The sequence below is a fragment of the Talpa europaea genome (genome assembly GCF_964194135.1).
Source record: "Talpa europaea genome assembly, chromosome: 14".
Taxonomy (NCBI): Eukaryota; Metazoa; Chordata; class Mammalia; order Eulipotyphla; family Talpidae; genus Talpa; species Talpa europaea.
Window position 1 is genome coordinate 14845431 of NC_140082.1, and position 16113 is coordinate 14861543.

General features: G+C 54.3%; 1 protein-coding gene across 2 annotated transcripts; it reads left to right on the forward strand.

The window, feature by feature from the left end:
- Positions 1–435: 435 nt before the first annotated feature.
- PES1 (pescadillo ribosomal biogenesis factor 1) lies at positions 436–14459 on the forward strand (the record flags this gene model as incomplete). Of its 2 annotated transcripts, none has more annotated exons than XM_084253395.1 (15): positions 436–459; positions 2881–2960; positions 3657–3810; positions 5250–5359; positions 7466–7637; positions 7733–7822; positions 10307–10423; positions 10539–10613; positions 10838–10927; positions 11079–11209; positions 11505–11630; positions 11734–11918; positions 12391–12545; positions 12685–12846; positions 14036–14459. In XM_084253395.1, 15 exons carry the CDS (start codon positions 436–438, stop codon positions 14117–14119), a joined length of 1755 nt encoding a protein of 584 aa, XP_084109521.1. In that variant the 3' UTR covers positions 14120–14459. The 2 variants fall into 2 exon arrangements, with proteins under 2 accessions (XP_084109521.1, XP_084109522.1); XM_084253396.1 differs by having other exon boundaries at positions 11094–11209.
- Between the last annotated feature and the right edge of the window lie 1654 nt (positions 14460–16113).

The following is a 16113-nucleotide window of genomic DNA, read 5'->3' on the forward strand; positions in this document are numbered from 1 at the left end:
AGCATCCGTTACCATGACAATGCGCCAGTCCACGCACTTTGAGAGCGTCTCCCCTCTGCATCCCAGAAGACACTGCGCTATCTCTGCCTTCCGCCCCTCTCCATCCCAAGGTGCAACGGAACGCATGACGTCAGACGTTCGTCGTGGGGATGTTCATAGAGATGCCTGAACATACATGTTTTTTAAACAGACTGTGTGTAACAATCTCACAGGACGGAAATCACTCTACAGGACGGTATTCGTGATTTTTCAGAGGAATTTAGTGGTAACTCTCGGGAGGAAAAACCCCATCTTCCCCTGAGTCACTCAGGCACCTCCTAGGACGCCCGCTCGGAGCGGCGGCGTGGGGGCCTCAGGGGTCCTCGGTCGGACACGTGCGGGAGGAAGCGGCGCTGTGTGTCCGCGCGGCGCTGGTGGACCCTTCAACGTGGAGACATGGGGGGCCTGGAGAAAAAGAAGGTGAGCCGAAGACACTGTGGGCCTCGGGCCCTGGAAGTGGGGGGCAGGATCCCCGGAGCTTGGCTCCTCGTGGCTGCGGGGACGGCTGGGATCATCGCGGGAAGAGCTCGGAGGATGGGCTCGGGTAACAGTGAAATCGGGGCAGTTCCTTGGAGCGGGACTGCGAAACAGTTGAGGTTCCTAAGAACTGTTTACTGAAAGAGTGATGAACTTTTTGTAGAGTTCACTATTACTTCGGTTGCATCATCTCTAAAACACTTGTTATTCCCTCATCGGTTGAGCAAATCCCCTGTCTCGATACTTGGGACGGATAGGTAAACAATCATGGGGTCCCTGTCTTCTCCGCATTCATTTCTTAGTGATGGAAGATGGATTAGTACTGAAATCAATAGCCAAATGAAGTTATCACAGATTGTTAAATGTGCCGTGAAGAAAGCTAAAGAGAAATAAGGATAGAGGATGTAAAGGGTTACAAATGTTAGCGGGTGTTGCCTCATGTTTCTCTTAGCCATACATTTAAACTAAGATATGAAAGATCGGAAGATCTTGGACAAGTTCTGGAACAGGCAAATGCTTAGTGAGCAAGTATGGCCGAGGAACGAAGTGCCAACACTCTTTGGTGGGAAAGGCTTTTTTGGTGCAAGGTCTCAGAAGGACGGATGGGAGGATCCAAAGGAAAAAAAGTCTTCTGGTGAGATTGGGGTTGGATAGTCACGCAAAGCCTGTCAGTCATTGTATTGAAGAAAGAGTAACATGATCAGTTTTGAGGAGTTCTTTTTTTTTTTTTTTTTGAGGCATTCTTGTATGGAGAATCACCTTGGTTGCATGAAAAGATTGAGGGGAGGGGTGTGAGGAAAATAATAGCTACTTCAAGTGTTTCCTTAAGTATTAAAGTGTCTGCTGCGAACTAGGGACTACAGAGAAAGGGGACAGGAGATCTCTCCTTGTAGCACCAATGTTGATATGCAAACGAATCATGGTATTTTTTAAAAAGTGGTTTTCACAACCATCTTGACGCCCATGAATAACTGTGGGCAGAGCAGTCCTGGGCATTGTAGGATATTTAGCAGCAGCCCCAGCCTCTTTACCCATTTGCACCAACCAAAAATGCCTAATTCCTCACCCCTTCTGATACACACCCAAGGAATAAAATCACCCCAGTTGAAACCTTCTATCCCGCTGCATAAGCATGGTGACAGAGGTATGTGTGATGAAGACTCAACTTCCCAAGACAGTCTGAAACTCGTTTTTGTATATCCAGGACTTGGCTCGGGCCTGATCCCCAATAGTCAATAAATATGTGAAGGACAGAAGGAATAGCAGGTGTGTCTCATGACTGTGGGGTTATTCATAAACACACCTCTCAGGAGACTACAGGTCCATCTGTTTATATCTGACCCTGGCCATGGGACCCCTATTGTCTTTTTCCAGAGGAAGATCTCATTTGAAAAGGACAGGCTTGGTTGGCATTGCAGGGGGCTTGGTGCATTGCATTGATCTCTGTCAGGGATACAGAAATGTGTGTGTGAGGTAGCAGCTTGATACCACAGACCCAGATGATTACACAGGACAGTATGCTCCTCAGGGGCAGGTAGAGACCAAGCCTTTTTTGGGCTTTATTCTCACATACCTTCTAGTATAATGCCTAGAACATGGTAGTGTACCTCTGTATTGTTTGTTGAATGAGTGAATGAGGAAGGGGAGAGGCTTAGAGCATGCTTTCTCAGCATGACCCCCAAGGGAGCAAAAATCATCATGTGTATTGGAGTGGGACAAAACTTATGTATTAGTCGCTTATGACTAAACAGGTAGCATAAACAGATCTACAGTGTATCTGTGGTGGTAACATTTCACAGGGCTGTATGAAAAAGTGCTTAAGCTTTACAGCAGCCTCCGGTGCTGGTGGAGCTGTTATAATGAAAGAAAGCGAAAAACGCTAACTTTGTGGATTAGGCATTCAAACTCTGAACTCAGACCTAGGTTTGAATTCCAGCCCCAGCTCTTACAGCTGTGTCACCTGGGCAGGTTAATTCATGGAGCCTGTTTCCACCCATGTGAAATGGGAGTTTTAACCGCATCTACCTCACAGAGTTGTGGGGATTAAGTGAATAATGTGTGGAAATCACTAATCATAATGTCCAGTACTAGGTCAGTACTGAGTGCTTGGCATTGTGCCTGATCCATTGCAGCTTCACGGTCCCCAGAGTCTCGCAGGTGTGTGAACACCTGCAGAGAGTGGCTCGGAGAGTGTAGGAGAACTTGTTGTGTGGTTGGGTTGCCTCCCTACAGCATTTCCTGTCCCAGAAACCTCTTGACCACTTATGCCGACTGATAACTGCCTCTAATATGCTGCATGCCCTGAGTTTAATGTCATTGCTAATGGGGAATTGTTGTTGTTTTTTTTTTTTTTTTCCCCTCAAGTATGAACGAGGCTCTGCCACCAACTACATCACCCGAAATAAAGCCCGGAAGAAACTGCAACTGAGCCTGGCCGACTTCAGGTGAGGCTGGAGAGTGGATTGGGGTGCCAGCAGTCCATTACATAGTGAAAACTCAGCCACATCCCTGTCTTACCTGTGCTGTCACAAACACTGTCTGGTATTCTGGTTTTCTTACCTTCCCCTTCCCCCTCTCCTGCCCCCCACCTTGCTTTAATGAGCTATGCTTTACCAGCTGCTGTCTGTGGGGAAACAGACTTTGTCATGGCACCCTGAGCCGGCAGAATAGCCCACTGGCACTGCTGGGCTCTGTCTGGGATCTATCATCTCTTCCCCTCCTCTCTGGTAGAAGAGACCCCTGATCCTGCAGCCAGGGGTTCTCAGTTCCTTGTGAAGTCACAACCAGATGCCTCCATGAAATGTGGGTCCTGCTGTAGTCCTTCAAGCATGCCCACCACTTTCCACCCTTACAGCCTTTGTATCTCAGAATCCTCTTCCCTCTACCTTATATGTAGCTGAAATGGTGACTGCTCAGCAAGGCCTTCTTGACAACCCCCCCCCCCCCCCCAGCTATAAGGAGTGCCTGCAGCCTATCCCTGCAACTTGCAGTAGTGGGTTATCAGGAACTCGGATTGTCGGGCTCCTGCACTAGGCTCTGAGCTCCAAAGGCTGCATTCCCTGCTCACTGCTGTTTTCCAGGTCTGGTGTGACTGGTGCCCGGAACTTTTACTGACAGAAGGAATGGCCTTTGTCTTCCAGGCGGCTGTGTATCCTGAAGGGCATCTATCCCCACGAACCCAAACACAAGAAGAAGGTTAACAAAGGTTCCACAGCAGCTCGGACTTTTTATCTTATCAAAGACATCAAGTTCCTCCTCCATGAGCCCATCGTTAACAAGTTCCGTGAATACAAGGTGAGGCCTGGGCTCTAGGGTCTGCCTCACCCACCATAGCTCTTCGATCCACTACCTGTGACCTGGGGCAGGTTGCTTAAACTCTGAGCAAGCCTGTACAATGGGGAGGCCATTTTCCTTCTAAGGAATGTTGTGAGAATGAACTGAGATTACAGTTAAGAAAGTGTGGGGATCATTTGCACAGCACCTGGCAAATGAATTCTTTTTTTATTTTTAAAGATTTATTTTACAAGAACCAGGTACAGGCCAGATGTGCGATGTGCAGGAAGGTGAAAGGATTCACCAGAGACAGAGCGGGGAACAGTACAGGCAGACTGGCGAAATAAGCTGCTGAGGGGCACAGCGGGCGAGACAGGAGAGGTCTGCCTCGCCATGTGGGCATCTCGTGACTGGCGGGGATCAAACCGGCACTGCAGAGGTTGTGGACAGCTTCACAGCGCTGTGCTCAATCGCCTGCACCACCAGGGAGGCCCTGGCAAATGAATTCTTACCTGTGGTACTTTTGCCCTAGTTCTTCACCTATGGGTGAGGATGGCACTATTTCAGAGGCTATCTGCTGCATTCATTACCCAAGGAAACCATTCCTATTCAGATTTCTCCTGGAATTGCTTCCAGGCAACCAAGCTTTTCATTCCACAAATAGATGGCATTAAATGCTTAAATACCAGAGGGGACGAAACCTATTAATACCAAATGCAAATAACTGAAAGCAGATAGGACCTGGCTGGGAGGGAAGGGGTGCCACCTAGTGGCCACAGGAGACTGGCCAGCATCTGCTGCGGGCCCTCTTGTCCACTGAGGTGGGTGACTGGCCCTGTTTGCTCCTGGGTTTTGCAGCTGGAGTTTGCTATCTTGGAAGTGGGCTCCCTGTGGGAAATAGCTACTCCGAGCTGCTGTTCATGAGCCCACCAGAGGCTCTGAGCCTCTGAAGAGCACTGAGAGTGGGCCAGAAGTATCCAGAGGGAAGAAGTTGCTGGTGTGGAGGACCCTCTGGGCCTGCTACTGGCCTCAGCTGCATTTTTCTATGTGGCCCTGCCCCACACATGGACTCATGACTGGCGTTGGGGGAAAAGGTCCTCCCACCAGGCCCTGGTCTGCTTCACTGGCAGGTCACTTGGCCTCTCTTCTTAGTTGGAAAGTAGGGCTGGGAATGTTAGCTTTTGTGTAAGTGTATGGAGTCAGCACATGTGAGTGGCTGTCCCTGTCCATCCTTCATGAGTGTGTGGCCAACTGGCTCTGCTCATCAGTCTGGGTCAGTCTTGGTGCTCCTAAGCGTGGGTTGCATGCAAGACCTGAACTGAAGGGGCAGGTGGCACTAGCAGACAGCTGTGGTCAGCTTTGGGAGACCTTCGGAGTCCTCCCACCCTGTGAGCCCTCCTCCGTGGAAGAGGACGTGCAGGAGCACTTGGCCCCAGTGTCAGTGGTCTCCTCTCCTCCAGGTGTTTGTCAGGAAGCTGCGGAAGGCCTATGGGAAGAGCGAGTGGAACACTGTGGAACGTCTGAAGGACAACAAGCCCAACTACAAGCTTGATCACATCGTCAAGGAACGGTGCGTTGGGGCTCAGTCCTAGTACTGGGGGGGACTAAGCCCCTGGCATCAGAGTGCTGGCATCCTTTTGGAGGAAGCAGACCGAAAAGCAAACAGAAAAATTGTTATAATGATTGCAAGTCAAAGTGAGTGCCATGAGGACTGTTAGCTGTGTGAAGGGAACTGGGGGACTTATGCTAGTTACGGCTTGTCAGAGGAGGTTTCTCTGCGGGAAGATGGTTGAGCTGGCCATGGAAACATGGTTCACATAGCGCAGACAGCAAGTGGAAAGGCCCTATGGTGTGAGAGAGCCAAAGTTCTGGGGGCAGAACATAAGGTGCATGGTCAGACCTGGAAGACACAATTGGACAACTCAGTTCCTTGCCCAGCCTTCTCAGCAGCCCCCTCAATTCATTTATTAAGTCGGTGGCTCTTAGGAGTGATTTTGCTGACTTTGGGGGCATTTAGCAATATCTGTGGACATTTCTGGTTCTCATGACTTGAATGAGGGCTGGAGAATCTACTGGTATTTTATGAGCAAAGGCCAGAAATGCTGCTAAACATCCTAAAATGCACAGACCAGTGTGGTCCAGAATGTCAGTAGCAGTAAAGTTCAGAAATCCTGGGCTGTTGGCTCCAGATTACACAGATTTGGCTTTATTGAATTGGGCCAGCTGTGGGCTAACATGGAAAGAGTCCTGGTGGAGGAGCCCACAGCCATTCTGACCTCAGGCCTGTGCCCTGTGAGCTGGGCAGCCTGAGAATGGTTCCTGCACCAAGCAAGTCCTCCTCTCTAGAAATAAGGATAGCTCCTGTCCCGCCTGAGACCCGCAGCTGTGGTGTGGAACAAATGAAAACAGCAAGTGTCTGGATTCTGGCACATACGAGGTGGTAGGGTGGTTATAGTGTTCCTGGCACATATCGCCCCCCCATCTTCTTAGCCATTGCAGAAATGGCCAGTGCTGCATCTAAAATGAGCCCGGGGTTGGTGGGTTTGTTTGTGAGGTGGAGAGTGAGGAACTTAGTGGCACCAGAGGGGGCCGCTTCTAGGAGGTTCTCCCATTGTCCTGTGAAAAGAAAGGTCCCATGGGCCCTTCTTCCATCTTGGCCTGAAATGAAGACCTGGCAGGGCCCTCCTGACTCATTGCTGTGAATGAGGCCATCTAGGGCAGCAGGGGCCTTGCCCTTTCTGGTTGCGTGGCTTTCAGAGAGGCCTTTTTGGAAGCAGAGCCCCTTCTGAAGGAGAGAGCTTCCTGGGAGGCAGTTTGGCTGCCAGAGTCTCTGACACCTGGCCTGGCCAAGGAGGGGGACGGTCTGTCTGCTCATCCCCAGGCACTTCTGGGGAGGCTACAGGAGCCCAGTTTTGAACCAACAGTCTGGTGTCATTTTCCAGAAGAAGCCACAGGGGTCGGGCAAGGCATAATGACGTGTGCTGGGTTCCAGCTGGGACTGGAGCCCAGGTGTCACACTCGTTGCCTGTCCCGTCACCGACGCCTCCCTCCCTCCTTCCCTGGTGGATCTGCCCAGGTGTGGTCTGGTCGCCTTCCTAATTTATCACAGGAAGCAGTTTCTTGTCTTGGGCCTTCCTGACCAAGGACCCAATTCTAGCACTTTTGCTGCCTGCAGAGTAGATGGAGTTCTGGGTGAAGAGGGACAAGATGTAACCGGCTCTGACTGCCTGGGTGAGGACACAAGTGCTGCCCAGCACAGGCAGGCCCCACCCTCTCCCTGGTTGGTGAGGGCAGCCTCACCTTTTCCACGTTTTGTCTTGGAATTCCCGTTAGAGTCCTTTGAGATAAAGTTTCTACCGTCAGCAAAAAGTTAGAGTGACTGACTCATTCTACAGTCATTGACCACACTATGTGGGAGTAGGTAGAGGCTGGGTCCCTGGCGAGCAGTTGGTGTCTTGAGAACCCTGCTTTGGGATTTCTTTGTTCCTCAGAGCTAAGGGGCATTCTTGGTTCAGTGGTTCCTCCCAGGACTATGGGGGAAGCTGGCACTGCCAGCCCCTGGCTTAGGAAGTCGGGCCTATGGGGTGGTTAACAGCAAGGCACGGAGGTCAGGGACCCCTCACACCCACGCCCGTGGAGCAGGGACTAAGTGAGTGTTGCGCTCTCGGCCCGGCAGGTACCCCACATTCATAGATGCCCTGCGGGACCTGGACGATGCCCTCTCCATGTGCTTCCTCTTCTCCACCTTCCCGCGGACTGGAAAGTGCCATGTGCAGACCATCCAGCTGTGCCGCAGGCTCGCCGTGGAGTTCATGCACTATGTCATTGCCGCCCGGGCCCTGCGCAAGGTGAGCCCGGGGCCACGTGAAGCGCCCCCTGGCTTTTCCTCCCCCCTCAACCCCCTCTGGTCTTCAATGTGCTGCCTCTTCTGCCCCCTCCCCAGGTCTTCCTGTCCATCAAAGGCATTTACTACCAGGCCGAGGTGCTGGGGCAGCCCATTGTGTGGATCACGCCTTACACCTTCTCCCACGACGTGAGTGAGCCGAGGGGTGTGTACCGCCTCTGGGTCCTGGGCAGAGATGAGAGCGTGACTCAAGGGGGTTATATGCGCGGTGCAGTGTGGGCTGCGTTCCTAAGTGTTGGCTGGGGTGGGATGAGGAAATGTGCTATAGGCTGGAATAGAGAAGAGTTCCCAGGCCAGCCTGGGGTCACACAGTACCCTGGCTGGGTGACCCCGACATGTTCCTTTGTCTTGCTGTGCCTCATGAGTGATATACTTGCACCTTCTTCACCTGAGCACAAGGATTTAAGGAAAAGAATCTTCGAAAGTGCCAGTATGTGTCCCTGTGCTGTTGCTGAACGAACAGTAGCTGCCAGGGCCACGCGCTGACTGGAGGCGCAACCCAGCATTCAGGCCTGCTGGGTCCGCATCTTGTTTTGTTGCTGGTGGCCCCCCCCCCCCCCCCCGCCTTGGCCCAGCTGCTTTGCTTAACTCTGCGCTCTCCAGCCCCAGGGCTGGGGCAGCAGGTGGATTGGGGGAGGGGGGTGAGCACAAGAGAAGCACTTGGCATTTGGCGCCACTTCTTTCTAATCTTTGGTAGGAGGGTTTCTGACAGGGACCCGTGATGAGAACGCCTTTTTTGACCTCCTTATGGGGCATCACTAGCCTCCAGACCCCCACAGGGTCTCTGTGAGTCTCCCTTCCTGTGGCTCTGCATTTGACCCAACTTTGAGTGGGAACAGGTACCTTTGGTGGAGGGCCTTGCTGATGAGGTTATTGGTGCTTCGAGGTGAACCAGGGGTCTGGGCACTGCCCCAGAGGCCTTCCGTGCTCCAGCTGGCAGGACCCAACCACACCGGCTGCAGAGCGCTGGCCATGTTGCAGTCTGTGGGCGAGAGCCGGGCTTGGCCTTCAGCATTCCCTGTTCCTCTCCCTGGTGCAGCCAAGAGGCTGTGGCTCTTTCCTTTTTCCCTCTGCATCCTTTCCCTCCTCCTCCTTCCTTCCTGCCTTCCCTCCGTCCTCTCTGGCTCTCCCTCTCCTTCCTTTTCTCTGATGTCCCACCCCCGCGATGCTCAGACTGGTCTTTGTGTGTCCTCCGGGTGGTGAATGGGGCCCTGTGGAGGCCAGGCTCCATGCAGCTGGCCCCGGGGGGCAGGGAAAGGGCCACTCATTCCTCCTCCCTCTGGCCAGATTACTGCCGCTACTTCCTCTCACCAACGACTGGTCCTGGGTGGTGGCTGAGGCCCTCGTGAGCCCTTCCCCTGGAGCAGCCAGGACCGGGTTCCTGGCAGTAGGAGCCAGGCAGGTGTTGGGGAGCTGGATGCTCCGCGCAGCGGGGAGTGGTTAGTGTCCGGATGCTCACCAGACCCATCAAGGGCCCTGGCAGATGCTCATGAAAGGGAAGAGGTGTAAGTAGGGGGCAGATGGGACACCTTTTGACCCATGTGCCCCTACAACCCAAGTCACTGCCCAGTAGTAGCCTGGAGATGTGACTCAGTCACAGGCCAGCCAGGCGCAGATCCTGCGGCTCGTTGTGGTCATTACCCTTGTCGATATTCCTGGGCACATCCTCGCGTTTGCGCCCGTGGTCGGCAGCACTGGACTGGCCCCGCTGGTTGTAGAGGGCTGTGCTGCTCAGGAGTTGAGGCATTTCGATCTGACTCTTGGTTCTTTGTCCTATTTTGTTCTATCAATTTCTCAAGGGCAAAGAAGGGCCCTTTCACGTCCCCTGCCTGCTGGGTAGGCAGCTCATGAGGGTAGCTCTGTGCTCTTGCCCAAAGCAGGCAGCCTTTCTGTTCTGCCATTGCTCGCGTTGTCCTGGCCTCTTTTGGATCTTCTGGTTGTGCCTCATCTCTGGCTTGGGTGTGGAGTCGGGCTACTGAATTCTGAATGTCCATCCCAAGATTCCTGCCAGGGCTTTTAGGTGCTGAGAGCTGTCCGCTCCCTGCTCCCACCTGGGCAGATACACCGCGTGGGGCCACTGCTCCAAGCCGGGCTTGCGGTGGACGGAGCCCTGGGAGTGCTGTCCCCAGGGGCTCATGGGCTAGCTCCCGGCAGACGTTAAATGAGGACTGTGGTGTGGATGGGGAAAAGGCATCAGCTGTGACCAGCCTGGTTGGGATGGTGGCCTCTGCCATGATGAAAGCCTGACTTGCAAGATGAGGGGGCGAGTGAGGCAGGTGGCAGAGTGGGGCCAGCCTGTCCTGGGAACAGCCTGACAGGCACTTATGCTTCCTTTTTCTCACTCCCAGCTCCCCCTCTGTGGCGTGGGGATCTGGCTCAGGCCTCCAGGATGTCTCTGACCCTAGGGACCCGCCCCTCAATCATGCCCAGAGTGCTCCTGGGAGAGACACGCCATGCAGCCCCTTCCCATGGGTCACAGCTCCGAAGGCAGGGCCACCCTGTAGAAGCTCACAGTCCTCGGGCACGCCACCACCCCCTGCTATTTGGGTTGTCAGTGCCTCCTTTGTTCCCGTGCCTGTGTCCACACTACTGATGTGCCTCCTGTGCCCCCAGCACCCGACAGATGTAGACTACAGGGTCATGGCCACCTTCACCGAGTTTTACACCACGCTGCTGGGTTTTGTCAACTTCCGCCTCTACCAGTCGCTCAACCTGCACTACCCGCCCAAGGTAGGGCCCCCGCCCAGCCCAGTGCCTTCTAACAGTTCAGGGGCCACAGCTTTCTCTCCCTACATGGAGGTGAGGGCTGGGCATCCACTTCCTCTGACCTCTCCTTGCCTCCCAGCTTGAGAGTCAGGCCCCCACAGAGGCGAAGGTCGGTGAGGACGCCTATGCTTTGGACTCTGAGAGCTCTATGGAGGTGAGAGAGGCTTCTAGAGCATCAACCCTGCATCCCCCAGAGGGGTGGTCCTTGGCCCAGGGGTGGGGCTGGGGGTTGCTAGATAGGTAACCTTGGGACATACTGTCAGAACCCAAAGGGATTGATGTCCCAGAACTGTCGCCACTATCCCTCCCTGACTTGGCCACACCCTGGCCAAGGCCCCACCTGCACGAGCAGCCCTGCAACCCTGCTTCTCTCTGTAGAAACTGGCAGCCCTTAGTGCCAGCCTGGCCCGCGTGGTGGTGCCTGCGGAGGAGGAGGAGGCCCAAGTGGATGAATTTCCCGCTGACGGGGTGAGGACTGGCTCCCTTCAAAGGGAGGCGGGCAGGATGGTCTTGGAACAGAGATCTAGGAGGAAACTGGGGAGAAAGTCCACCCCTGGCCCTCCAGTGGGGTTGTGGGTGGTGGGCCTGACTGTGCAAGGCCTCGCCCCTTTCACCACAGGAGATGGCGGCGCAGGAGGAGGAACATAAGAAGGAGCTGGAGGCACAGGAGAAGCACAAGAAGCTCTTTGAGGGCCTGAAGTTCTTTCTGAACCGTGAGGTGCCCCGGGAGGCCCTAGCTTTCATCATCAGGTAGGGAGGCAACAGCACCGGCTCCTTCACACACGGGCACTGCTGCTCACATTGGGATGGTGTCAGTGTCCTCTATTAGCGCTGCGGCGAGGATTCAACAAAGGGGTGTGTGGGGATGCTCAGCGGGCCCAAGTCATTGCAGGGCAGCTGCTGTGACCTCACCAGCTTAGGGCAGGAGATCCTGGGATGGGGAGATGGCAGTCGTGTCCTGGGAGAGTGAGCTTGTGGGGCAGCCCCGTCCCAGGGTAGGCATCGCATGCCTGAATGCTCTCGTGGGTCCTCTCTATGTCTGTAGGAGTTTTGGGGGAGAGGTGTCTTGGGACAAGTCCGTGTGTATTGGAGCCACTTACGATGTTACAGACACCTGTATCACCCACCAGATTGTCGACCGGCCTGGGCAGCAGACCCCTGTCATTGGCAGGTAGGGTGGTGAGGCTTGCGTCTTCTTTCTGTTTGGGTTTTGGGGTTCAGAGAGAGGTATGTCTCAAGGCCCCGTGACCTTCTCTGCCACCATTCTGCATCAGGTACTACCTACAGCCCCAGTGGGTGTTTGATTCCGTGAATGCCAGGCTCCTTCTCCCCGTGGCAGACTACTTCCCTGGGGTACAGCTGCCCCCACACCTCTCGCCCTTCGTGTCAGAGAAGGAAGGCGATTACATCCCCCCTGAGAAGCTGAAGTTGTTGGCCCTGCAGCGGGGAGAGCACCCAGGTGAGTGGGAAGGGACCCGGCTGGGTGGCCAGATAGGCAAGCTCCATCGAACTAACTTTGGTCCTCTGGGCCTCAGCTGCCTGTTAACCTTCTTGGCCTCATAGGTGGCAGGCTCTGGAGAACAGGGCAGCAGGGGCACAGAGTCCTTTAGACATTTTTGGAGTTATGCTCAGGAGAAGGTAACATGTGTCCTGCCTTCAGGTCACTTGATGTTCAGAGTAAGTGAGCAGAATGGTCTGAAATTTGTCATTGACATTTACAAAGGAGGGAGCAGTGCTCAGGAATGGGAGGCCTGGAGTCTTCTCTGAAGGCAGCTGGGGCTATGGGGAAGGTACCTGAAGGGATTCGGTTGGAATGGCCTACGTGGCCTTTGGAGTGTCCCCTTGACCGGTGGAGGGCACTGGGGCCAGGTCTCACCTGCAAGGGGAGGAGCAGGCTCCCAGGACCTACAGAAGTCACTGGCTGTTCATAGGAAATTTGGATGAATCGGAAGAGGAGGATGAGGAGGAAGACAATGAAAGTGATGGTGATGAAGGTGAAGAAGAAGAGGAAGATGTGGAGGCTGGTTCAGAAAAGGAGGAAGAGGCCCAGCTGACAGCTCTGGAGGAGCAGAGGATGGAGGGGAAGGTACTGGGGACTGCATGGGGGTGTAGCCTGGAAGCAGGTCCGTCCACTGGCCACTTTGAGCCATGCCTGCTCTTGAAGGGCAGGAGCCAGGGGCTGCGGGTGGCTCTGTATCCAGAAGCGTGTGCTCTGTGTCCCCCAGAAGCCCAGGGTGATGGCGGGCACTGTGAAGCTGGAGGACAAGCAGCGACTGGCCCAGGAGGAGGAGAGCGAGGCCAAGCGCCTCGCCATCATGATGATGAAGAAGCGGGAGAAGTACCTTTACAACAAGATCATGTTCGGCAAGAGGCGCAAAATCCGAGAGGTGCGTCCCCGCTGCCCGCCTGAGACTCCAGGCATGGCTACCATATGTGGCCGCCCAGGCGAACTTCATTGCCAGCTGGCCCTGCTCTGGGGGGCTGCGCCCAGACTTTCTTCAGGGCTTTAGTCTCCTTCTTACACCTGCTGTTTCTAAGTTGCCGGGGCCTGGGGAGAGAAAACATCAGACTCAGGGCCTACTTTTATGAAGGCCTGCTCCATAGAAGTCCATCAAGCAGGAGGGGCTGCTAGGATGTTGGGTTAAAGGCTTCTCCTTTTTGTTCTTTCTCATTCAGGAAGCCATGTTTGCTATTGCAAAAAAAAAAAAAATCAAAAAAGTTTGGTGCACCAGAACTCTAACAGATGGTGCTGAAGTGGCTCTCAGCCCTACCCTACGGGCCTTAGTAACAGACCCCTGGTTTCTTTGGTGCCTGTAATAACACAAAATTGGTGGTGGTGTCATGCTGTGTATAGATTGATCTGCAGTGTATTTTTTTTTTAACCATGGACTGAACTCTCCATGAACTCATACAGACCCTGGTCTGGTGCCTGCGATGGTATTAGATTGGTTTCCACTTTTGTCTTCCTTTGAAAACACCCTTGCGCACTTCCCTGCCTACCTTCCAGATATCTCTCAGGACAAATCCTTAGGCGTGTAATTGCCGGGTGAGAGACCTGCCTATTATATAATAGATTTTGCTAAATGGCCCCTGGGGAAAGATTGTTTCAGGTTGACGCCTGCTTGGCAGCTCCTGGTGAAGGTTTGAATGGCACCCAGCGGTCCTAAGTGGAGGGATAAATAAGGCAGTTGCTTCCAGGTCTGAGCACCTGGGATCCTCTTAACTTGCTGTGGGCCCAGAAATAGAGTTGTAAAGGTAAGGGGAAGGCATGTTTCCTCACCTGACGTTGTTCAGGTGAATCTGTTTTTCCCCATGGTAAGTTGCCCATTAACTTTTCTGGAAGCCCTGTTTTTAAGAAATGGCCTCAAGGGCCTCCCCTGGTGGCGCAGCAGTTGAGCTCTGGGCTGCGAGGCTGCCCGCAGCCTCTGCAGCGCCGGTTTGTTCCCTGGCCGCCAGCGAGGGTCCCACAAAAAAAAAAAAAAGAAAGAAAGAAATGGCCTCAAGTAGAAGGGGAGGAATTCCCTTTCCAGCCCTCCTCCCCACCATCACCATTTGCTCCCCACTTTTTATTCACAGGCCAACAAACTGGCGGAGAAGCGGAAAGCCCACGATGAGGCTGTGAAGTCTGAGAAGAAGGCCAAGAAGGCAAGACCAGTGTGAGTGCTGGCACTCTTGATGGGCCGCGGCCAGCTACCAGCAGCTGGACTTGGCACAGACAGGCCAAAAGACCTAAGCTTGGTGACAGACCAGTCTCTCCTCTTTTCATCCTCCTCCTGCTGCCAGCCCTCGCCTCCTCATGCTCTCTTGTTAGGCCTGTGGGTGGATCTGGCCTTTCTTGGATGGAACTCCTTGCTGGTGGCATAAGGCAGCAGCGTCTGTGCTCCTTGGAGTCAGTGACATTGGGGGCCAGGGACCCAGCCAGCCCCTCACTGGCTGCACTCCCTCCCGCCAGCACACACGTTTGAACCCATGATTGTCCCAGTGCTGAGATGGGGCGAAGGTGAGAGGAACATGTTATTAAACGGCTGGAGTTTTGCAGCCAACTGAATTCTGTATTTGTGAGCTTTCCTGGAGTTGGAGAATGACCACCTTGTGCCCTGTCCCCCAGCCGGGGTCAGCCCAGACATTTCCCAGAAGGAACCTGGTCACTGCTGACAGCCCTCTGGGTGTCCCAGGATCCCTTTGGGTTGAAGGATACCATAAGGTCAGCGCAGAGGTTCTGCACTTGGGCTCCAAAGTCAGTAAGTCAGTCTGCCAGTGGTCCATATCCTAGCCCGGGTACATTTCCTCTTGAACATGCTCCCTGGTGTATAAACTAGGAGTAGAAATCCTGAGGCCACCCTCTGAGGGATATAGAGGGGGTTTGGTGATACAGTATGCACACTCAGTAGGGTTAGTAAGTGCTCAGTTAACACCACCTGTGATTATCATCACTTCAGCCCAGAAAACACAAGCCAGTGCCTGAAGGATCTGCGGGGCCTTTTGAGTATACCTTGCTTCACCTTTTGTGTTTATGGGCAGAACTGCCAAGTAGCCCCCTGTATGGGCATTGCCAGTAGCCCAACTTACAGCCCTTACCACCTGACCTTGGCTGTGCCCTTACTGAGCCCCAGGGCCACACCCTCGCCAGGGACTGCCACTGCCTCAGTTGGCTAGGGCCAGAATCCTAGGCTTGGAATGGTTCCTCAGCCCTTCCTAGATCAAGCAGAGAGTTCTGAATAGCACTTAGAGCACAGTCCAGAGCAGGGGCCCTTCCTTGAATCTAGGCACCTGGGGGCCTTTGGCCTCTGCCTCTCTTCACTTCCAGGTTTGGTAGAAGAATTTGGGGGCAGTGGCTGCAGGCCCAAACTGCACCTATGCAGGGGTGAGGCAGGAGCTTGGCCAGTCTTTGGCCAATGGAGCTGAGACCCTGTCTGCTGGGCCATGCTGTGGGTGTGGGTGGTAGGAGATGAGTCTGCTTCATACCCACTCTGGTGTGTTGACGGCAGGAGGATGGGCAGGGTGGGGGCCTGGGTACTAACAGGCAGGGAGAGAGGGTCAGGGCCTCTGGAGCTGAAGTCACAGCCCTGGGGAATGACTCAGGCCTGCTGGGTGCATGTGCATCCTAGGGCTGTGGCAGGAGGGGTGCCAGGGCAAGGCTGGGGAACAGGCTTATCATATATGGAAAACTTCCTGGCAACCCTGCTGATGTGGAATTTTCCTCATTCCAGAGTTGCCCAATAGTGGCAGGACAGTGGGGCTGCCCTACTGGCCCATGCCACCCCAGGTGACCAGTTGCTTCTATCCTGCCCACAGCAGTTGCTGAGCACTCCCAGCTACTGGGGCATTATCCCCCCTCTGGCTGCTCCTCCGTGGAGAAGGAGGGATGCCTAGCTGGGACTAGAGGTGGCTCTGGGATAAGGTATCCGCCTCTTCGGTACTGCACTCAGCCCTGATGGGCGCCCTGGGGAGGTGAAATCAGCTGAGGCCTGGGGGTGCAATGACTGCTTGCGTGGTACTCAGAGTGAGCTTCCCTTGCGGATTCTGTCCCTGCCCCTCTCACCCATCCGCATTTCGGTTGATAAAAACGTGTGTACCCAGCTTGCTGACCTGCGCAGGGGCCCTTACCTCCCATGAAGCCCTCGGGGCTACAGAACCCTCAGTAAAAGTTAGAC